The 20,811-nt window shown below is 43.0% G+C and overlaps 1 protein-coding gene across 3 annotated transcripts in view; it reads right to left on the bottom strand.

The window, feature by feature from the left end:
- Nucleotides 1–20,811, bottom strand: part of ADAR (adenosine deaminase RNA specific) — a 55,456-nt gene that overhangs the window by 10,847 nt on the left and 23,798 nt on the right. For all 3 annotated transcript variants that reach the window (XM_029579468.1, XM_029579466.1, XM_029579467.1), the window contains exons 7-11: nucleotides 10,177–10,330; nucleotides 8,336–8,507; nucleotides 7,144–7,237; nucleotides 577–696; nucleotides 2–135 (exon numbers count right to left, since the gene is read on the bottom strand). In XM_029579468.1, coding sequence (XP_029435328.1) covers nucleotides 2–135; nucleotides 577–696; nucleotides 7,144–7,237; nucleotides 8,336–8,507; nucleotides 10,177–10,330 — 674 coding nt within the window. The remainder of the gene's footprint in view (nucleotide 1; nucleotides 136–576; nucleotides 697–7,143; nucleotides 7,238–8,335; nucleotides 8,508–10,176; nucleotides 10,331–20,811) is intronic.

Raw genomic sequence — 20,811 nt, 5'->3', positions numbered from 1 at the left:
CCGTTCTCCACTTTGGTGCGCAGTTTTCCCTGCTTGGGGTTCTCAAAGAGCGGGTGGTGAGCGACATCTCCTTCTGTGGTTGGTGGGTCACTGCAAGACTTATCGAAAAGAGCACCATCGCCACAAGGGGCCGTACTAGAAGACAAAGCCAGAAATCTGTCAGCAGGGTGGTGCCCACTGCCAGGGCATTTACACTGTAATCGATTGCATCGGATTTTTACACGTTGGTGCAAAGAGCTAAACAGAAGAACCAATTCCTTCAAATAGGAGAAAGAATTTTGTGTCTTAAAAACAAAATGTAAACTATTCACTGACACTTTTTTTTTTTTTAAACTCTGGCACGCTTGTTCTTCCTTTAAGAACAAGCGTGCCAGTATATATTTTTATAAATTTACATGTATAAAAATATATACAGAAGAAAGTAAACCATCAATTCAATGTTTTTATCCAGAAAAATGGAAAATCCGGAAGATAATCATAATTACTTGGCATTAAGCAACAGCAGTAGTCTGACTAACGGGCAGAACTCCATTCCTGTTACAAGTAAAGATCACTTCAGCAAATCTCAATACAGACCTGACATACAGGTGGAAGGTTACGCCAGCTTTCACCATTAGCCTACCATCCGGTGCAGCTTCAAATATGCTGTCCTCACAGGCAGATGAGTCAAACTTCATCAACTCACTGTAAAGGAACCTGAAAATCAAACAAGAGCAGTTATACAAGGTGCCGTATGAGTCAGAACAGCCCTTTCTATCCTGGCTGGTATATATGATTTGTAAAAGCCCCAATGTACGTATATATGAGTTGGAACATTAGAGTACATGGATTTTATGTATACATGTGTATATGCATGTGTGCGCACGCATGGACATGTGATCTTTACTTGTTTGTTCTGTTTTTCAAGTCATCATATTTGATGGTTTACTTAAAACATTTTCTTGTAATTGATACAGTCACATACTAAATGTTGGCAGAAAAAGACCAAAGTGCATCATTAAAAGCTTTCTGAAGGTCTGTATCATATCACCTCTGCTCCTCCTCTCCTCCAGGGTGTGCATATTTAGATTCTTCAATCTCTCCTCATAAGTCATTCGATGAAGACCCTCCACCTTTTTGGTCGCCCTTCTCTGGACCACCTCCATCCTTTCTCTGTCCCTTCGGAGATACGGTCTCCAGAACTGAACACAGTACTCCAGGTGAGGCCTCACCAAGGACCTGTACAAGGGGATAATCACTTCCCTTTTCTTACTCTATATTCCTCTCTCGATGCAGCCCAGCATTCTTCTGGTTTAGCTATCGCCTTGTCACATTGCTTCGCCATCTTCAGATCGCTAGACACTATCACCCCAAGGTCCCTCTCTTGCTCCGTGCACAACCACCTTTCACCTCCCCCTCCCCCATCACATACAGCTCTTTTGGATTACCGCATCTCGGATGCATGACTCTGGGCTTCTTGGCATTGAATCCCAGCTGCCACATCTTCGACCACTCTTCCAGCTTCCTTAAATCACGTCTCATTCTTTCTACTCCATCACGGGTGTTCACTCTGCTGCAGATCTTCGTATCATCCACTGGCTCCTCCCGCTGGAACAAGCGCAGAATCCGTGGGTCGTCACCCTCAACCAGCGGATTCTGATTCAAAGCATCTACATCCGGGTCGGAGTCTGGAAGCTGAGGTGGAAGGATAGGAGGAGCTGGAGGATCCGGGACTCCCGGCACGGTCCGACCCAAATCGGCCCCTGAGGATCAGGAAGTTGGGGTCAGAGATCTGTAGACACCCTAGGCACCTTTGCAGGGGGGGGGTCTGAGGAAGGTTCATCCTGTTGATGTAAGCTGGCTACATAAGCCTCACAAAGATATTGAACAGAGCTGGTCCCAACACCGATCCTTGCGGCACTTCACTTATCACAGTTCTCTCTTCAGAACCATCACCCGTTGTCTTCTATCCGTCAATCAGTTTGTAATCCATGCCACCACTTTGGCGCTCACTCCTAAGCTTCTCATTTTATTCACAAGTCTCCTATGCAGGACCATATCAAACATTTTGCTGAAATCAAAGTAGATCACATCGAGTTCTCTTCCTCGATCTAATTCTTTAGTCACCCAATCAAAAAAATCAATCATATTTGTCTGACAGGACCTTCCCCCTGGTAAACCCATGCTGCCTTGGGTCCAGCAATCCTCCTGACTGTAGACAGTTCGCTAGCCTTTCCTTCAGCCGAGTCTTCATTCATTTTCCCTTCACCGAGGTGAGGCTAACTGGCCTGTAGTTTCCAGCTTCTTCTCTGCTACCACCGCACTTCTCCAATCACTCGGCACCACTCCCGTTTCCAGGGATCTACTGAACAGGACCCTCAGCGAATCCGCCAGCACATCTCTGAGCTCCCTCAGTATCCTGGGATGAGCCTCATCCGGCCCCATGACCTTGTTCACTTTCGGTTTGCCTAGCTCCTCCCATACATTCTCTTCCATAAAAGGAGTTTCATCTACCCCATCCCCCATCTAAGATCTTGTCAACCAGCAACGGTCCTTCTCCAGGGTCTTCTTTAGTGAACACCAAACTGAAGTATTTGTTTAATATTTCTGCCATTTCTTCATCTCTCTCCATATTGTGCTGCTTATCACCTTTCAGTTTCACTATACCTCTGCAGGCCTCCTTTCTTTCTCAGATATATCTAAAAAAATTTTGTCTGCTCTTAACCTCTGACAATCCTTTCTTCCGCTTGACTTTTTGCTTTCCTGATTTCTTTCTTCATCTCCCTCACTTTTAACAGATATTCTTGTGTCCCTTTATACTTCCTGAATGCTGTTCTTTTTGCCTTAATTTTTTCAGCCACCTCTTTAGAGAACCAGATTGGTTTCTTTTTCCTCTTTCTCTTGTTTACTTTCCTAACTTACAGATATGTTGCTTTTGTAACAGCTCCTTTTAATTTGACCCACTGTTGTTCCACCTCACGTGTTTTCTCCCAGTCTTCCAGTTCTTCCTCCAGGTACATTCCTATTTTGACAAACTCTGTATTTGTGAAACTCAAAACTCGGGTCTTTGTGACTTCTCTGTATCCTATTTGAGATATCGAACCATACCATCTGATGATCACTGGTGCTCAGGTGAGCCCCCTACCTGAACATCAGACACTGTCCCCATTAGTGAGCACCTGATCAAGGATCACACCTTCCCTTGTGGGTTCCATTACCATTTGTTTGAGCAGAGCACCTTGAAGGGTATCCCACTCTTTCTATTTTTTTTTTTTTTAGATTCCACAGAAAGGATGCTCCAATCCACATCTGGAAGATTAAAATCTTCAATGAACACCACTTTTCCCTTCTTTCCCACCTTTTGGATGTCCTCTATCAGGTCTCTGTCCAGTTAAGAACATAAGAACATGCCATACTGGGTCAGACCAAGGGTCCATCAAGCCCAGCATCCTGTCTCCAACAGTGGCCAATCTAGGCCATAAGAACCTGGCAAGTACCCAAAAACTAAGTCTATTCCATGTAACCATTGCTAATGGCAGTGGCTATTCTCTAAGTGAACTTAATAGCAGGTAATGGACTTCTCCTCCAAGAACTTATCCAATCCTTTTTTAAAACAACTACACTAACCACATTCTCTGGCAACAAATTCCAGAGTTTAATTGTGCGTTGAGTAAAAAAGAACTTTCTCCGAATAGTTTTAAATGTGCCCCATGCTAACTTCATGGAGTGCCCCCTAGTCTTTCTACTATCCGAAAGAGTAAATAACCGATTCACATCTACCCGTTCTAGACTTCTCATGATTTTAAACACCTCTATCATATCCCCCCTCAGCCATCTCTTCTCCAAGCTGAAAAGTCCTAACCTCTTCAGCCTTTCCTCATAGGGGAGTTGTTCCATTCCCCTTATCATTTTGGTTGCCCTTCTCTTTACCTTCTCCATCGCAATTATATCTTTTTTGAGATGTGGCGACCAGAATTGTACACAGTATTCAAGGTGCGGTCTCACCATGGAGCGATACAGAGGCATTATGACATTTTCCGTTTTATTCACCATTCCCTTTCTAATAATTCCCACATTCTGTTTGCTTTTTTGACTGCCGCAGCACACTGAACAGACGATTTCAATGTGTTATCCACTATGACACCTAGATCTCTTTCTTGGGTTGTAGCACCTAATATGGAACCCAACATTGTGTAACTATAGCATGGGTTATTTTTCCCTATATGCATCACCTTGCACTTATCCACATTAAATTTCATCTGCCATTTGGATGCCCAATTTTCCAGTCTCACAAGGTCTTCCTGCAATTTATCACAATCTGCTTGTGATTTAACTACTCTGAATAATTTTGTGTCATCTGAAAATTTGATTCTCTCACTCATTGTATTTCTTTCCAGATCATTTATAAATATATTGAAAAGTAAGGTTCCCAATACAGATCCCTGAGGCACTCCACTGCCCACTCCCTTCCACTGAGAATATTGTCCATTTAATCCTACTCTGTTTCCTGTCTTTTAGCCAGTTTGCAATCCACGAAAGGACATCGCCACCTATCCCATGACTTTTTACTTTTCCTAGAAGCCTCTCATGAGGAACTTTGTCAAACGCCTTCTGAAAATCCAAGTATACTACATCTACCGGTTCACCTTTATCCACATGCTTATTAACTCCTTCAAAAAAGTGAAGATTTGTGAGGCAAGTCTTGCCTTGGGTAAAGCTATCCTGACTTTGTTCCATTAAACCATGTCTTTCTATATGTTCTGTGATTTTGATCTTGAGAATAGTTTCCACTATTTTTCCTGGCACTGAAGTCAGGCTAACCGGTCTGTAGTTTACCGGATCGCCCCTGGAGCCCTTTTTAAATATTGGGGTTACATTTGCTATCCTCCAGTCTTCAGGTACAATGGATGATTTTAATGATAGGTTACAAATTTTTACTAATATGTCTGAAATTTCATTTTTTAGTTCCTTCAGAACTCTGGGGGTATATACCATCCGGTCCAGGTGATTTACTACTCTTCAGTTTGTCAATCAGGTCTACCACATCTTCTAGGTTCACCATGATTTGATTCAGTCCATCTGAATCATTATTCATGAAAACCTTCTCCAGTACGGGTACCTCCCCAACATCCTCTTCAGTAAACACTGAAGCAAAGAAATCATTTAATCTTTCCGCGATGGCCTTTTCTTCTCTAAGTGCCCCTTTAACCCCTCGATCATCTAACGGTCCAACTGACTCCCTCACAGGCTTTCTGCTTCGGATATATTTAAAAATGTTTTTACTGTGAGTTTTTGCCTCTACGGCCAGTTCATCCATTTGGGTTGGAGGCCTGTATATAACACCAGTAAAAAATGGAAGCACCATCTTCTCTTTTTAGGACTGTCCATAATGCTTCTTCTTTACCCCACGTCCCTTGCAGTTCAGTTGCTTGGATATTGTTTTTGACATAACGAGCTACTCATCCCCCTTTTCTGTCCTCTCTGTCCTTCCTTAACAAGTTATAGCCCAGGATAGCTGCATCCCAATCATGAGACTCAGTGAACCACGTCTCCGTAACAGCAACGATGTCCAATTCTTCCTTCACCATTAGGGCTTGCAGGTCTGGGATTTTAATTACTCAAACAATGAGCATTTTATTTATTTAAAAACTGTATATACCGCAAATTGAGAATTTCTAAGTGGTTTACAAGAAACATACATAAAATTTGGTTTAACATAGACATAAATCAGGATAAATATTGACAAACAACAACAAATCTGCTTACAGTCATACCCTGAAGAATTCAAGTGCTCACTCAATATCATACACCATCAGATGCCTGAGTAAACAAGTAGGTTTTGAACAATTTCCTGAATTTTAACAAAGAAATCTCTTCCTTTAATATAAGCGGAAGGGCATGCCAGAGGAGAGGGCCCTGAACGTAAAATAATCTCTCACGTGATTTATCTAAATGAATGATTTTTGGAGAAGGTACGGTAAGTAAAGCCTGACTCCACACTAGGTGGAGTAATTCCTTTTAAACTTTTGAAAACTAACAATTATTTTGAAATAAATTCTCCATTTAATTGGTAGAAGATGCAAATTAACAGAGGTGGGAGAAATATGCTCACGTGGAGATAATCCTGATATGACCCTAGCTGCCAAATCCTGCACTAGTCGTAAAGCACTTAATGTTTTATGGGGAAGTCCTAAATAAAGGGCAATACAGTAATCCAGTGGTGATAACACCAAAGAATGAACAGTAGTTCTCAAATCAGAATCTCATAAGAATGGTCGAAGTCAGCGCATTAAATGAAGTTTACAGAAAGCGCTTTTGGTGTCTTTTGATATCTGTGGTTTTAACGATAAAGTAGTATCCATTATGAAAGCAAGGTTTCTAACTTCATTTGTGGTCACAGCTTTCCAGCTGCTCTTCCTAGTCACTTTTTCTGGAGGGGGGGGGTGTTTAACTGATTGATTTTGTTACTCTCTCTTTCCACTTCCTGTATATTGCTTGGGGGGGTGACATTCTCATTTCACTAGGTATCTTCTGCCACCCCCCACTCCCTAGTTTAAATTGGACAGGTTGATCCAGTCCTGCTTTAACTCACCTACATGCAGGTTCTTATAGTCTTGGCTTTTCTTAGTGAATGCAATAGGGAAATCGGAATAAATCCCAGCATGCAGTGGGGATTGGATCAAACTGCCCTGAAAATCTGGAGCTAGCTGGCAACCCTAGTTTAAATACCTGTTACTATATGATCTGAATTTTTCCTCCCTTTGCATCGGCTTCCATCAATTTTAATTTCCCTCCCAAAGACGCAAGGACCAGCTATCCTTCAGAGTTCATTCATTGGCCTAAACAGGACACAGACATGTACTGTGAGCGATGTCCCAGAAAATTTGTGGTTCTCAGTCTCCATCTGCTGGGGCAGGGAAGCATAACCCACCTGTCTGGACTGGCATGGCAGTATAAGAAGGACGCTGATCTCTGGTGGTCCACACAGCCTGCATGTCATCCTGCCCCATGCATCACACCATCTGTCAGCTGTGAACCTTCTACACACTCCCTGATCCCCTGAGGGCACCGCCTGTACCCCACCCAGCTCCACAGGCACACAATGCTGCACTGGTTTGCAAAAGCTCTCTACAACTGCATATAACTTGTGGGATATTTTCTTACCTTATGAAGCCTCTGCGAGAAATGATTTCTGCATGACAATCATTAACCGTTTCTCCTTTTAGACTCAGCTCTTCTCCCTTCACGCAGCGATTACCTGAATGTAAAAGAATACAAAATGGAAGTGTAAAATCGAAATATTTTAGCTTCAAGAACAGGGAAAGCATCACTGGAGCTAATCTTTTCTGCATCCATCTTCCTCATAGTAATGGATTCCTGCAGGAAGTTAATGAGACAAACATTTCAACTTTAAAAGCAGCGATAGTCCAGGCAGTCAGTGAACATAACGTCTGCTCACTATTGTTTACTCTGGGAAGTGCCAGCTGTCAGCTAATGCAACTATTCAAATTTGGGTATTAAAAGTGAAAGTAGTTTTTAGAGGTTTAAAAGCTTGAATACTCTGGAGAAACTGATACTATCTATATCTCTATATAGATTCACTATCATACAGGAGAGCAAATTGCAGAGGCCATAGTGGCGCACAGAAAAGTAGTTGAATTAACAGAAGCATTGCCATTAAGGCTTTGTCTCTTATCACTGTGCAGTTCCCACAATCAGATTACAAGATGAGTTAAGGTAATAATACTTCTGTTAGCCCCATCGGAGAGTCATCTCAAGGAGTCTTCTCTATCACAGCACACCATGCGATAACCTGCACTACAGGGCCAATCCCATCTAATTCTATTTAATTAAAACTTAAGAAAAGCAACACATTTTTGGGTGAAAGGCATATGAAGCTATCAACATGGCACTCACCCCAGGCCGGCCCAGTGGCTCATGCTTTTATATGTAGGGCTTTGGTTTGATTACCATTATCTATTTCCCTGGCTCGGCCAGGGACCCTGCCACAGGACGATTTACAGTTCCTCGGGATGGGGATCTCAGCCATTGCGCAGTAGCCACACCTAACAGCTGGACTCAGAGTTCACATTAATCAAGTTTCAGAGACCACTGCGGCTTGTGCCTCCTGGTCAAGGACTATTGTTGCAATGGCTGGGCTGAGTTGTAAAGAGATATAAAATGGGAGGGGCTCTAGTTACAAATGAAGGTTCATGATGCTGTAGCCCAAGAGAGGCTGATTACATCTGAGCAGAACAAAGGAGGAAACTGCCTGGATAACCCCCACCAGCACACATCCCACATCCCACGTATAGGCAGCCAAGGATAAGTGAAAGAATCAACTATTTATTCATACCTGTGCCAATGCTAACCACTGTGCCCAGGTCCTCTGGTCCTTTCTTCATGATGATGGCGGCCAGGATCTTCCTGCCAAGTAAGCTCTGCTGAATGCATGCAGTCAGAGAGTTGTAACGCTGGTGGCTCAGCATAGCCATCTGATCATGGACTGTGCTGCCAGACACAGGAAGCTGAGAACAGAAGGCAGCTTTATATTTCCAGATCACAGCAGAGTGTGCAAAATAAATATCCAAACACCACTACGGAATGCTGTCCAAGATAACTCTCATGGTTACAAGATCTATTCCCCAAAGGGTTTACAAAATAAAGAGAAAGTGGTGCGCACAGGCGGACATGCTCTCTCTCAGAGAAGGAACTTCAGTTTCCCCGAGGACAAGCAGGGTGGCAGTCCTCACACATGGGTGACATCGGATAGAGCCTGGCATGGAAAACCTGTGTCAAAGTTTCCAGAACTTTGAACGAGCTTCACTGAGCCTGCTCACCCATGCATTATAACCATGTGTCCATGCGGGGGACCCTCCGTCTCTTCTTTTCCCACAGAGCCTCACGTCGCGCGGTTGGTCGCCCGGTTCTCCCATTAGCGTCCTAGATAGGTTTCTCAATGTTTTTGGGTACATTTATTTTTGTTGTCTATCCCTCGGGGCGGCAGAGCGCTCAGGGCCCACCGGCTATCAATGACCACCGCCATCGATTTCGATCTAGTGTCCCCCTTTTGTTTCGAGACATGTCCAATTCTGATTTTAAGCGAGGCTCGAGGCGTATCAGAACCATGGCTATCATGGATCCATTAGAAATGACTTATCTGGATGTCAATAAAACTTTTGAATGGCTGGAAATGAAGATTATTTATCCACACAGGGCCGCTCTGTCAGATGGGTTGTTGGGGGGGGGGGGGGGGGGGGGAATGGTGCCACTGGGAGCTCTGGTTGAGGACCCAGGGGTTGATTAGATGGGAAGCTGTGCTGAGAAGGGACTGTTAGGTGTTTCTGTATTGTGCTGAATATGTCAAGCAGTACTGTAGAAATAAAGCACTAGCAGTCAACCATAAACTGCCAGAAGGAAACGTTTTCTCTCAAGGACAGGAAGAGAGGGAAAGCTCAAATCAATTTAGGAAAATAATTTTTCATTGAGAGGGTGGTGGACATTTGGAGAGAGATCCTGCAGAGGTAACAGGAGCCAAAAGTGTGGCAGAATCCCCAGGATTGCTGGGGACAAACACAAACATTAGTGGCAGGGGAAAGAGAGGGACTCACAAGCTCCGATGGACAAACTGGGTGGGGACCGAGTGATCCTAATCGGTCTGGATTGTGTCTGTCTGTCTCATTTCCACTCTTGTATCTAACCCCAGCAGATACTGGTCCCTCTGGGTTTCTTTATTCCTACCCCCAAAGTGCAGCACTACATATCTTTGCAGAAAATATTAGCTGTCACGAGTCACTAGTCCTCCAGCACAACCATTCTCATTTTTCTACCACACTGTGTGTTCCCTGCAGACCCACCTCGTCGAACACCTCCCAGCTCCAGCTAGCCCAGGACTCATCTTTGCAGAAGTCTGTTGCCCATCACTAGGGGGACTTTCATTTTCAGTTTTTATTTTATTTTTCTCCAGGAATTTCAGTGTTTTAACAAAAAAAAAATAATCAGTGGAAAAATGACTGTGATAACACACAGGAAAATCCTCAGTGGAAAAGTCTTTTTCCCCACTGATATTTTTGTTATGACATTGAAATTCCCAGGTAAAGTAAAATAAAAACTGAAAATGAAAGTCCCTACCCATCATTCAACCAGTTTTGCAGCCCAGGCTGCCCAGCTTGTTAATAAGGGACGAGCTCTTCTTACCTCAGCGGGGCTCTCTCCAGTGCGAGCTGCTTTCTCTGCTTCACCAATTAGAACTCTAAGCGCTGCATCTGCCGCTTCCTGTTTCGCCTGCTTTTTGTTATGTGCACTAACAGCTGGGAACCAGCGGCCCCCGACCTTGGCTTGAAAGATAAATCTGGGGAGAAGAACATAGGGACATAAGATTTGTCATATTGGGGCAGACCGAGGGTTCATCAAGCCGGGCCAATCCAGGTCACAAGCACCTGGCAGGATCTCATAGATTCCATGCTGCAGGGCCAGGCTTACATATTTGGCACCTATATGCACCGGGGAGGGTCGTCAATGCCAGTCCCCCACCACAGCAAAGTCCTCTCCCTCATCTTTGAGCTACAGATGCAGGTCCGGTTAGAGGCATGGAAGCAAGCAATGCTCTGGCACCTACTGAAATGTGGTGCCTATGCCTAAATCCAGGTCTGCCGTGCTGTTTACCCCAGGGAGAAGCAATAGATATCTCCAAGTCCACGTTTACGGATTTTTCTTCCAGGAACTTGTCCAAACATTTTTAAACCCAGCTATACTAACAGCTTTTAACAAATCCTCTGGCAATGAATTCTAGAGTTTAATTATGCATAGAGTAAAAAATTATTTTGAAAGCATTTAACCCATTCCACTCATTATTTTGTAGACCTCCATCATACCTCCCCCCTCAGCTGTCTCTTCTCCAAGCTGAAGAGTCCTAACCTCTTTAGCCTTTCCTCACAGGGGGAAATGTTCCATCCCCTTTATCGTTTTAGTTGCCCTTCTCTGTACCTTTTCTAATTCTGCTATATCATCTCTTTTGAGATGTGGTGACCAGAATTGCACACAATACTCAAGATGAGGTCGTACCATGCAGTGATACAGAGGCATTATGATATTCTCTGTTTTATTCTTCATTCCTTTCCTGATAATTCCTAGCATTCTGTTTGTTTTCTTGGCTGGGTGATGACTCCCAATGTAGAACCTTGTATTGTGTAGCTACCACCTAAGCAATATCTTATAACAATTTTCAGCTAATGGAGTGTATTGGAATCATTTCTTAGTAGCTGCGAAAATACTGTCCCAGATAACCTCAGTGGCCAATTTACCAATATCGGCCTTGGAGGTCGGCGCTGCCAGATATAGGAAAAGATCTTCTGATGCCATTTTTTAAGAATCGCATTGGGTACAGGTATGAGAAGAGATTGAAACAAGTATCCCAGCCTGGGTAGGACATTCATTTTGATTGAGGATATGTGACCAAACCAGGATAAACAGAGACCTGACCAGCGGTCTCAATCTTGAAATATCTTGTTTACAAGTGGTGGGTAGTTCAACCGAAAACGTTCACTGGTGTCTTTGCTGATATATACCCCCAAATATTTAAATTTTCTTGTTGCCCATTGAAAAGGGAACTGAGACTTCAATCTGTGGAGTTCATCCTCGGGTATTGAGATGTTTAAAATCTCAGATTTTTCCACATTTAATTTAAAGCCAGATACCTCACTGAAAGTCTGCAATTCTAATAACGTTTCGGCCAGTGTAGAGGCCGGGTTGGTTAGGGAAAACAGAACATTGTCCGCAAACATTGACATCTTAATTTCCTTATCCCCAAGTGTAATTCCCTGAATTTTAGTGTTCTTGCGAACTTTGGTACCTAGAGGTTCTAAGAATATTGCAAACAATAGCGGAGACAGGGGGCACCCCTGTCTTGTGCCTCGTCGTATGGTGAAGGCCTGAGTAGGTTCCATTAACTTTCACTCGAGCCTTAGGTTCAGTATACAATTGCTGTAAACCATTTAAAAACTTCGGGCCGAAATTTACTTTCCTTAATGTGCTGAAAAGAAATGGCCAGTGGACCATGTCGAAGGCCTTCTCTGCATCGACTGACAGTAGGACAGTTGGTATATCCTGGTCTCGTACCCACCAAATCAGGTCTACGATCTTACTGATGTCAGCTGCATTCTATCGGGGATAAAGCCCACTTGATCTGTATGTACTAGACGGCCCAGGATCTTGTTAAGGTGGGATGCCATTATTTTGGCAAGCAGCATAAGGTCAATATTAATGAGGGAAATCGGTCTATACGACCCTCAGTTAGTAAGGTCATGCCCCAGTTTACCTAGAATAGTAATTCCGGCTGTGTTAGCTCCCTTTCCCAATAATAAGTAATTAAAAAACTCATGTAATGGGGTTATCAGGACTGAAGCAAGCTTTTTATAAAATAAAGGGGTAAAACCATCTAGTCCTGGAGCTTTATTTGCCTTAAGACCAAACCAAATAAGCCTGATACTTCACCTTCAATGCATATACAGCATAGTTCTCTGCTTCAACGACAGGGGAGAAGAAAAAAGGGTTCGCACTCACAAAGCGGGGAGTAGCTGGCTTGTTACGGCGGTTACTACCCCAACCAAATGTGTCTGATACTTCACTTTCGATGCATATCCAGCATGGCTCTCTGCTTCAACGGCATGGGAGAAGACTGATACATCACGCATTTCCAGCATAGCTCCCTGCTTCAACAGCAGGGGAGAAGAAAAACAACCAATAAGGACTGTATAACATAGTCTGGGTAAAACAAATAAGCATGGGTGTAGCTTGCTTATTGCGGCGGTTACTACCCCTACTACCCCTAACTAATCAAGCTAGATATTTCAATGGTGGGGGAGGAAGGTAAATAGAACCAAGAGCTAAGAGAAACAGATAAGTATGAGAGAAAAAATGTGTGAAGCTTGCTGGGCAGACTGGATGGGCCGTTTGGTCTTCTTCTGCCGTCATTTCTATGTTTCTATGTTTCTAATAGCCTCGCTAATTTTGTCTGGTGAAATCTCTCGTTTTAGGAGCTCTCTTTCCTCCTCGCTCAAGCAGGGAAGATCTGTTTCATGCAGATAAGTTTCTATATGTTCAGTGTTGATAGAGGAGTTATCATTACATAAATCCCCGTAAAATATTTGGAATCTGTGCCTTATGTCAGGAGGAGAAGAGAGTAAGCTCCTATCCGAGCTACGGATCGCAGTAATCTGAGACTGGGACTGCTTTTTTTTTTTTTTTTCAAATATCTAGCTAGTAGTCTCCCTGACCTGTTACCCCATTCAAATTTTTCTTGGGTTATTAAGGTCAGTTTAGCCCTCAATTCTGAATCGGCCATTGTTTGTAGCTCTTCCCTTGCTTTCTGTAGTTGTGCATATATAGTCTTGGCCAGTGTTCTATGTCTCTCTGACAGCTTTGCGATGTCATCTAGCAGGGTTTGTTTCACCTGCTGCTTTTGTTTTTTGACATGCGATCCCCTGGAAATCACAAGTCCCCGCATTACACCCTTCATGCAGTCTCATATAACCCCAGGATCTCCCTCATTAATAGTTAGGAAGAATGCAATTTCCCTTTCAAGTTTTTTACAAAAGATATCATCTCCTATAAGGGAATCATTTAGTTTCCATGGACGATATCCTTCCCCTGCTTCCAATTCCCCCAAGTCTAGGCCAACTGAGGCATGATCGGACCATGTTATGGAATTAATATACGCCCTCTGAACCCTCCTAAGCAATAGTTTGTCAATCAAAACGTAATCAATTCACGAGTATGATTTATGTGGTGATGAGAAAAAGGTATAATTTTTAGTATCTGGGTTCCTCTGTCGCCATACATCTTGTAGATCCCATTTGGTGATGAGTGACCGGAGCTTTTTCCTGGGCTTCCCAGTTCCCATAATGTTCCCTCCAGAGTTATCTACATGTGGGCAGAGTGTGAGGTTGAAGTCTCCCATGATTATTAAAGTCCCCTCCCCTTTCTTTGTAAGTAGCTGATCAAGTGAGTCAAAAAAGCTCAATTGATTAGTATTGGGGGCATAAATATTCAATAGGGAAATCAACTCCCCCTGGTACTCAAATTTAATTAGTAAATAGCGCTCATCTGTATCCTCAATATGAGATTTAATAACGTAGTCATACCCTTGTTTGAACAAGATGCATACCCCAGCATATTTGTTTGTTTTAGTCGCTGGTGAGAAGAATCGGTATGCGAACATTGGCCACATCAAAAGATGCTCATAGCGCCGCCTCAAATGAGTCTCTTGTAAGCAAATGATCCCTGCTGAGTGGGTATGAAAGTCTTGTTGTAAAAGATGGCGTTTGCGCGGGTTGTTGAGCCCTTTAACATTTAGAGATATGAATTGAAGTGCCATTAGTTACACTTATTATAGTTAAGAGATCAATTTTCAGGCCTTTTCAGAGACATAACGTTTCACAGAGGTCCCCGGGCCCCCCCTAAGGACTAATTAAAAACTCTTGCCATACACTCTGGTTCTGTCACATCACGTTCAAACTCGGTCCAACTGCCTGGCACGTAGCCACTCTAGCTTCGCAGAATTATTGCGTTCACCATAGATGTTGTTGAAGTGACTTCATGTTTAACCTGATATTTTTGTTAGACTTTACTATTATTTTATCTGGTATTACATGTTCCATGTTCCTTGTACTCGCCCCAAGGCGACAGTTCAGTTTTCATGTAAACCGGTGCTATATGTATCCTATACAGGAACATCGGTATATAAAAGTTAAAAATAAATAAATAAATGCACACTCTTCTCCTTTCTATTCCGTATATCTCCCCCCCCCAGGTTACCCCTCCCTCTGATTTAATGTAACCACCAATAAGAGTTCCTCTCCCCTTATATCCAAAGTTACCACAGGACTTATCCCTTGTGCTAGAAAACCCTCCCTCCCTGCCACCCCTTCCTGTTTGCGCCAGCTCATCGCGGCGTTCCTGCGTAAGCAGGTATGGGGCTCTATGCGGCCCTGGAGTGAAACAACCTCGCCCCTTTCACCATAAACATCTATACCCCTTCATCTCATTCCCCCACCCCCTTCGCAATATAAACTTTCCTTGCAACGTTTTCAACTGATGTAATTACTTATAACAAAACGTCTAACCAAAAAGAATATAAACCTCTGCAGAAATAGAGATACATCATCAATAATGATAATACAACATTCATGCGCATCTATGTCTCACAGGTGTCCTCCTTGGTCCGGTTCATCCCTCGCTTGCACGTGCACCAGCAATGTAGGATGCCTCCTGTCTTCTACCCCCTTTTTCCACTTGTTGCCAACGAGGGGGTTCCGGGCGTCCTTTGTTCTCCGCTGCTTGATAGGGATGCCTGCTGCTGTTAAGATGGCTGCCGCTTCATCCGGGGTAGCCGCTTGTGAAGTGACTCTTTGTGTAGTCACTGAAATCCCCGCCGGGAATAGCCATTTATACCTAAAGGTTTTCCTTCCTCAATACAGATGTAATCGGTATGTATGTCTGCCGGCGTTTCAAAGTTCCAGGTGACAAGTCCGGGAGAACTGAAACTGTCTGTTCTTTCCACTGCCATGCTTGTTTTTTCTGCGCCGCCATTAAGACCTGATCCTTTTCAGGATATCGCAGAAAGCTCCAGCTCTATCGGGTCCCTTCTCCTTGAGACAAAAAGAAATTGCATAGCGAGCGGACTACCTCGTGGCAGTCACTGTAGGCCTCCGTTTCGGGGGTCCCTCGGAACCGGAGATTGCTCCTTTTATTTCTATTTCTTCTCTTTGGCCATAGAATCACATTGAGATTTTAATTTCTCCAGTTTATTTTATGTGATTCTAATCTGATATCACAATCGTCCACTCTATGGCCTATCTCGCCCATCTCCTCACGCATTTCCACCATCTTTTCGAGTAGTTCTTTTTTATTGGCCTTCATATCTTGCCTTAGGTCACTAAACCATTGTCGGAACTCGTTCCGTGTAGGTACCTCTGATACCTGGCAACTAAGCTCACCACTTAGGGAATCCGAGTCCTCTGTGGACTGAGCCGTCATATCTGGATCCGTTCCAGTACCCTGAGCTTCCGATTCGTCTCTGAGTTTTAAAGTATGAATATTTACTCATCTGTCGCCTTTTTCTTAGTAAACATGAATGTAGGTTAGAAGGAAAGTATATCTCTGCAAATTTTCCACTTTTTGGGGGGGGATGGATGAAGATTATTCCTATTTATCGCTCATGGTGCTCTGGAGCTCTCCTCTCAAGCTGCCATTTCGCTCTGTGGCCAGACCACGCTCCCGTCTTTATAATATTTTCAACCATTTTTTCCTGGCACTGCATCAATCAACCAGACAAGAAAAAAACAAACTTTACAGTAAAATGGATTTACTGGAGAAAACCGACAGCATTGTATACCGCACGATAGCTAAAAAGGAGGTAGGGAGAGATGCAATTCTGGGCTGTAGGAACATCGCTCACCAGCTTTTGAAGGGTGGGCGAAAGGCAGCAAAGCTGGCACCATCTGGAAAAAAGAAATGCTTGGGTGGGGGGAAGGGATTTGAAGCGAGACTATTTAGAATTTCGCAACTTCTACTGGCTGTGCAATTTAATATTAAGGATTGCTAGAACTCAGCTAAACACATTAAAATGTCTGCACTAAGAAAAGGGCCTATTAGTGGCTTCTTTTAAAAAGAGTTTGGAAGTCAAGGATGAAGGAGCTTTGGAACGATGCAAACGCATCCATCATTTGGCTTTTTCCGTTTCGCTCGGCTCTTGTTGTTTGTTCACAATCCTTAGATCGGCAGAATGACGTGCAGGGCAGGACTGGCTTTGGTGCAAGTCTGCTGGATGAGTCCCCACATGAAAAGACAACTTTTTATTTCATGGATCTAAAACTTTACAATATTTTTCTTCTTACTTAAGTCTCCTATAATATAAATGTATGTCTTCGGATTACAAATTCAGAACAGCTACCTTTCATTGTTAATGGTAAGTACAATTTTCAAAAGGTATTTACCCAACTGAAACTTACCATCCTCAAACGTAACTTAAAGTCATGCGTTGTCCATGGTATAGACACTTCTAGCTCCGTTAGAGAGGCCTTCCTGTGGGTGTGTTTACATTCAGGTGAAAGTGCACGCGGGGTCCATGGTGTGTGCACTTCTAGCTCCGTTAGAGAGAAGCCTTCCTGCGGTGTGCACCTCTGATTTTCAAACATGCGTGCGTTATTTTGCCCCCACCCCCAACACCCACACATCAGCAGCTGTAAGGCACATGAACAATTAATATATCAGGAAACTGCACTGGGGTTTCAGAATCAAAGAAAAAAGGAACTGAATTCTGTAACAGCTGCACAGCCGTTCAGAACATAAGAACATGCCATACTGGGTCAGACCAAGGGTCCATCAAGCCCAGCATCCTGTTTCCAACAGTGGCCAATCCAGGCCATAAGAACCTGGCAAGTACCCAAAAACTAAGTCTATTCCATGTAACCATTGCTAATGTTAGTGGCTATTCTCTAAGTGAACTTAATAGCAGGTAATGGACTTCTCCTCCAAGAACTTATCCAATCCTTTTTTAAACACAGCTATACTAACTGCACGAACCACATTCTCTGGCAACAAATTCCAGAGTTTAATTGTGCGTTGAGTAAAAAAGAACTTTCTCCAATTAGTTTTAAATGTGCCCCATGCTAACTTCATGGAGTGTCCCCTAGTCCTTCTACTATCCGAAAGAGTAAATAACCGATTCACATCTACCCGTTCTAGACCTCTCATGATTTTAAACACCTCTATCATATCCCCCCTCAGTCATCTCTTCTCCAAGCTGAAAAGTCCTAACCTCTTTAGTCTTTCCTCATAGGGGAGTTGTTCCATTCCCCTTATCATTTTGGTAGCCCTTCTCTGTACCTTCTCCATCGCAATTATATCTTTTTTGAGATGCGGCGACCAGAATTGTACACAGTATTCAAGGTGCGGTCTCACCATGGAGGGATACAGAGGCATTATGACATTTTCCGTTTTATTCACCATTCCTTTTCTAATAATTCCCAACATTCTGTTTGCTTTTTTGACTGCCGCAGCACACTGAACCGACGATTTCAATGTGTTATCCACTATGACACCTAGATCTCTTTCTTGGGTTGTAGCACCTAATATGGAACCCAACATCGTGTAATTATAGCATGTGTTATTTTTCCCTATATGCATCACCTTGCACTTATCCACATTAAATTTCATCTGCCATTTGGATGCCCAATTTTCCAGTCTCACAAGGTCTTCCTGCAATTTATCACAATCTGCTTGTGATTTAACTACTCTGCACAATTTTGTGTCATCTGCAAATTTGATTATCTCACTCGTCGTATTTCTTTCCAGATCATTTATAAATATATTGAACAGTAAGGGTCCCAATACAGATCCCTGAGGCACTCCACTGTCCACTCCCTTCCACTGAGAAAATTGCCCATTTAATCCTACTCTCTGTTTCCTGTCTTTTAGCCAGTTTGCAATCCACGAAAGGACATCGCCACCTATCCCATGACTTTTTACTTTTCCTAGAAGCCTCTCATGAGGAACTTTGTCAAACGTCTTCTGAAAATCCAAGTATACTATATCTACCGGTTCACCTTTATCCACATGTTTATTAACTCCTTCAAAAAGTGAAGCAGATTTGTGAGGCAAGACTTGCCCTGGGTAAAGCCATGCTGACTTTGTTCCATTAAACCATGTCTTTCTATATGTTCTGTGATTTTGATGTTTAGAACACTTTCCACTATTTTTCCTGGCACTGAAGTCAGGCTAACCGGTCTGTAGTTTCCCGGATCGCCCCTGGAGCCCTTTTTAAATATTGGGGTTACACTTGCTATCCTCCAGTCTTCAGGTACAATGGATGATTTTAATGATAAGTTACAAATTTTTACTAATAGGTCTGAAATTTCATTTTTTAGTTCCTTCAGAACTCTGGGGTGTATACCATCCGGTCCAGGTGATTTACTACTCTTCAGTTTGTCAATCAGGCCTACCACATCTTCTAGGTTCACCGTGATTTGATTCAGTCCATCTGAATCATTACCCATGAAAACCTTCTCCATTACGGGTACCTCCCCAGCATCCTCTTCAGTAAACACCAAAGCAAAGAAATCATTTAATCTTTCTGCGATGGCCTTATCTTCTCTAAGTGCCCTTTTAACCCCTCGATCATCTAACGGTCCAACTGACTCCCTCACAGGCTTTCTGCTTCGGATATATTTTAAAAAGTTTTTACTGTGAGTTTTTGCCTCTACAGCCAACTTCTTTTCAAATTCTCTCTTAGCCTGTCTTATCAATGTCTTACATTTAACTTGCCAATGTTTATGCTTTATCCTATTTTCTTCTGTTGGATCCTTCTTCCAATTTTTGAATGAAGATCTTTTGGCTAAAATAGCTTCTTTCACCTCCCCTTTTAACCATGCCGGTAATCGTTTTGCCTTCTTTCCACCTTTCTTAATGTGTGGAATACATCTGGACTGTGCTTCTAGAATGGTATTTTTTTTAACAATGACCACGCCTCTTGGACATTTTTTACTTTTGTAGCTGCTCCTTTCAGTTTTTTTCTAACAATTTTTCTCATTTTATCAAAGTTTCCCTTTTGAAAGTTTAGCACGAGAGCCTTGGATTTGCACACTGTTCCTTTTCCAGTCATTAAATCAAATTTGATCATATTATGATCACTACTGCCAAGCGGCCCCACCACCGTTACCTCTCTCACCAAGTCCTGTGCTCCACTGAGAATTAGATCTAAAATTGCTCCCTCTCTCATCGGTTCCTGAACCAATTGCTCCATAAAGCTATCATTTATTCCATCCAGGAACGTTATCTCTCTAGCGTGACCCGATGATACATTTACCCAGTCTATATTGGGGTAATTGAAGTCTCCCATTATTACTGCACTACCAATTTGGTTAGCTTCCCTAATTTCTCTTAGCATTTCACTGTCCATCTCACCATCTTGACCAGGTGGACGGTAGTATACCCCTATCACTGTAGTCTTCCCTGATACACAAGGGATTTCTACCCATAAAGATTCAATTTTGTATTTAGTCTCATGCAGGATGTTTATCCTGTTGGACTCTATGCCATCCCGGACATAAAGCGCCACACCTCCTCCCGACTGCTCCTCTCTGTCATTGCGATATAATTTGTACCCCGGTATAGCACTGTCCCATTGGTTATCCTCTTTCCACCATGTCTCTGAGATGCCAATTAAGTCTATGTCATCAAGTACTGCTATACATTCTAATTCTCCCATCTTACTTCTTAGACTTCTGGCATTAGCATACAAACATTTCAAAGTTTGTTTTTTGATTGTATTTTTATTCTGCTTTTTAATTGATAGGGATAAGTTAGAATTTTTTAGCTCAGGTGAGTTTTTAGTTACAGGCACTTGGACTACTTTTCTAATTATTGGAACCTCACTGTCGGGATGCCCTAATTCTAATGCATCATTAGTATCCTTTAAAGATAGATCTCTCCGAACCATGCGCTGCTGAGCGACTGTCGGCTTTCCCCTTTGTTCTAGTTTAAAAGCTGCTCTATCTCCTTTTTAAAGGTTAGCGCCAGCAGTCTGGTTCCACCCTGGTTAAGGTGGAGCCCATCCCTTCGGAAGAGACTCCCCCTTCCCCAAAAGGTTCCCCAGTTCCTAACAAAACTGAATCCCTCTTCCTTGCACCATCGTCTCATCCACACATTGAGACTCTGGAGCTCTGCCTGCCTCTGGTGACCTGTGCGTGGAACAGGGAACATTTCAGAGAATGCTACCCTGGAGGTTCTGGATTTCAGCTTTCTACCTAAGAGCCTAAATTTGGCTTCCAGAAC

Source organism: Rhinatrema bivittatum, chromosome 16 (assembly GCF_901001135.1).
Source record: "Rhinatrema bivittatum chromosome 16, aRhiBiv1.1, whole genome shotgun sequence".
NCBI classification, from domain to species: domain Eukaryota; kingdom Metazoa; phylum Chordata; class Amphibia; order Gymnophiona; family Rhinatrematidae; genus Rhinatrema; species Rhinatrema bivittatum.
This window is presented reverse-complemented; position numbering and strand designations above follow the sequence as displayed.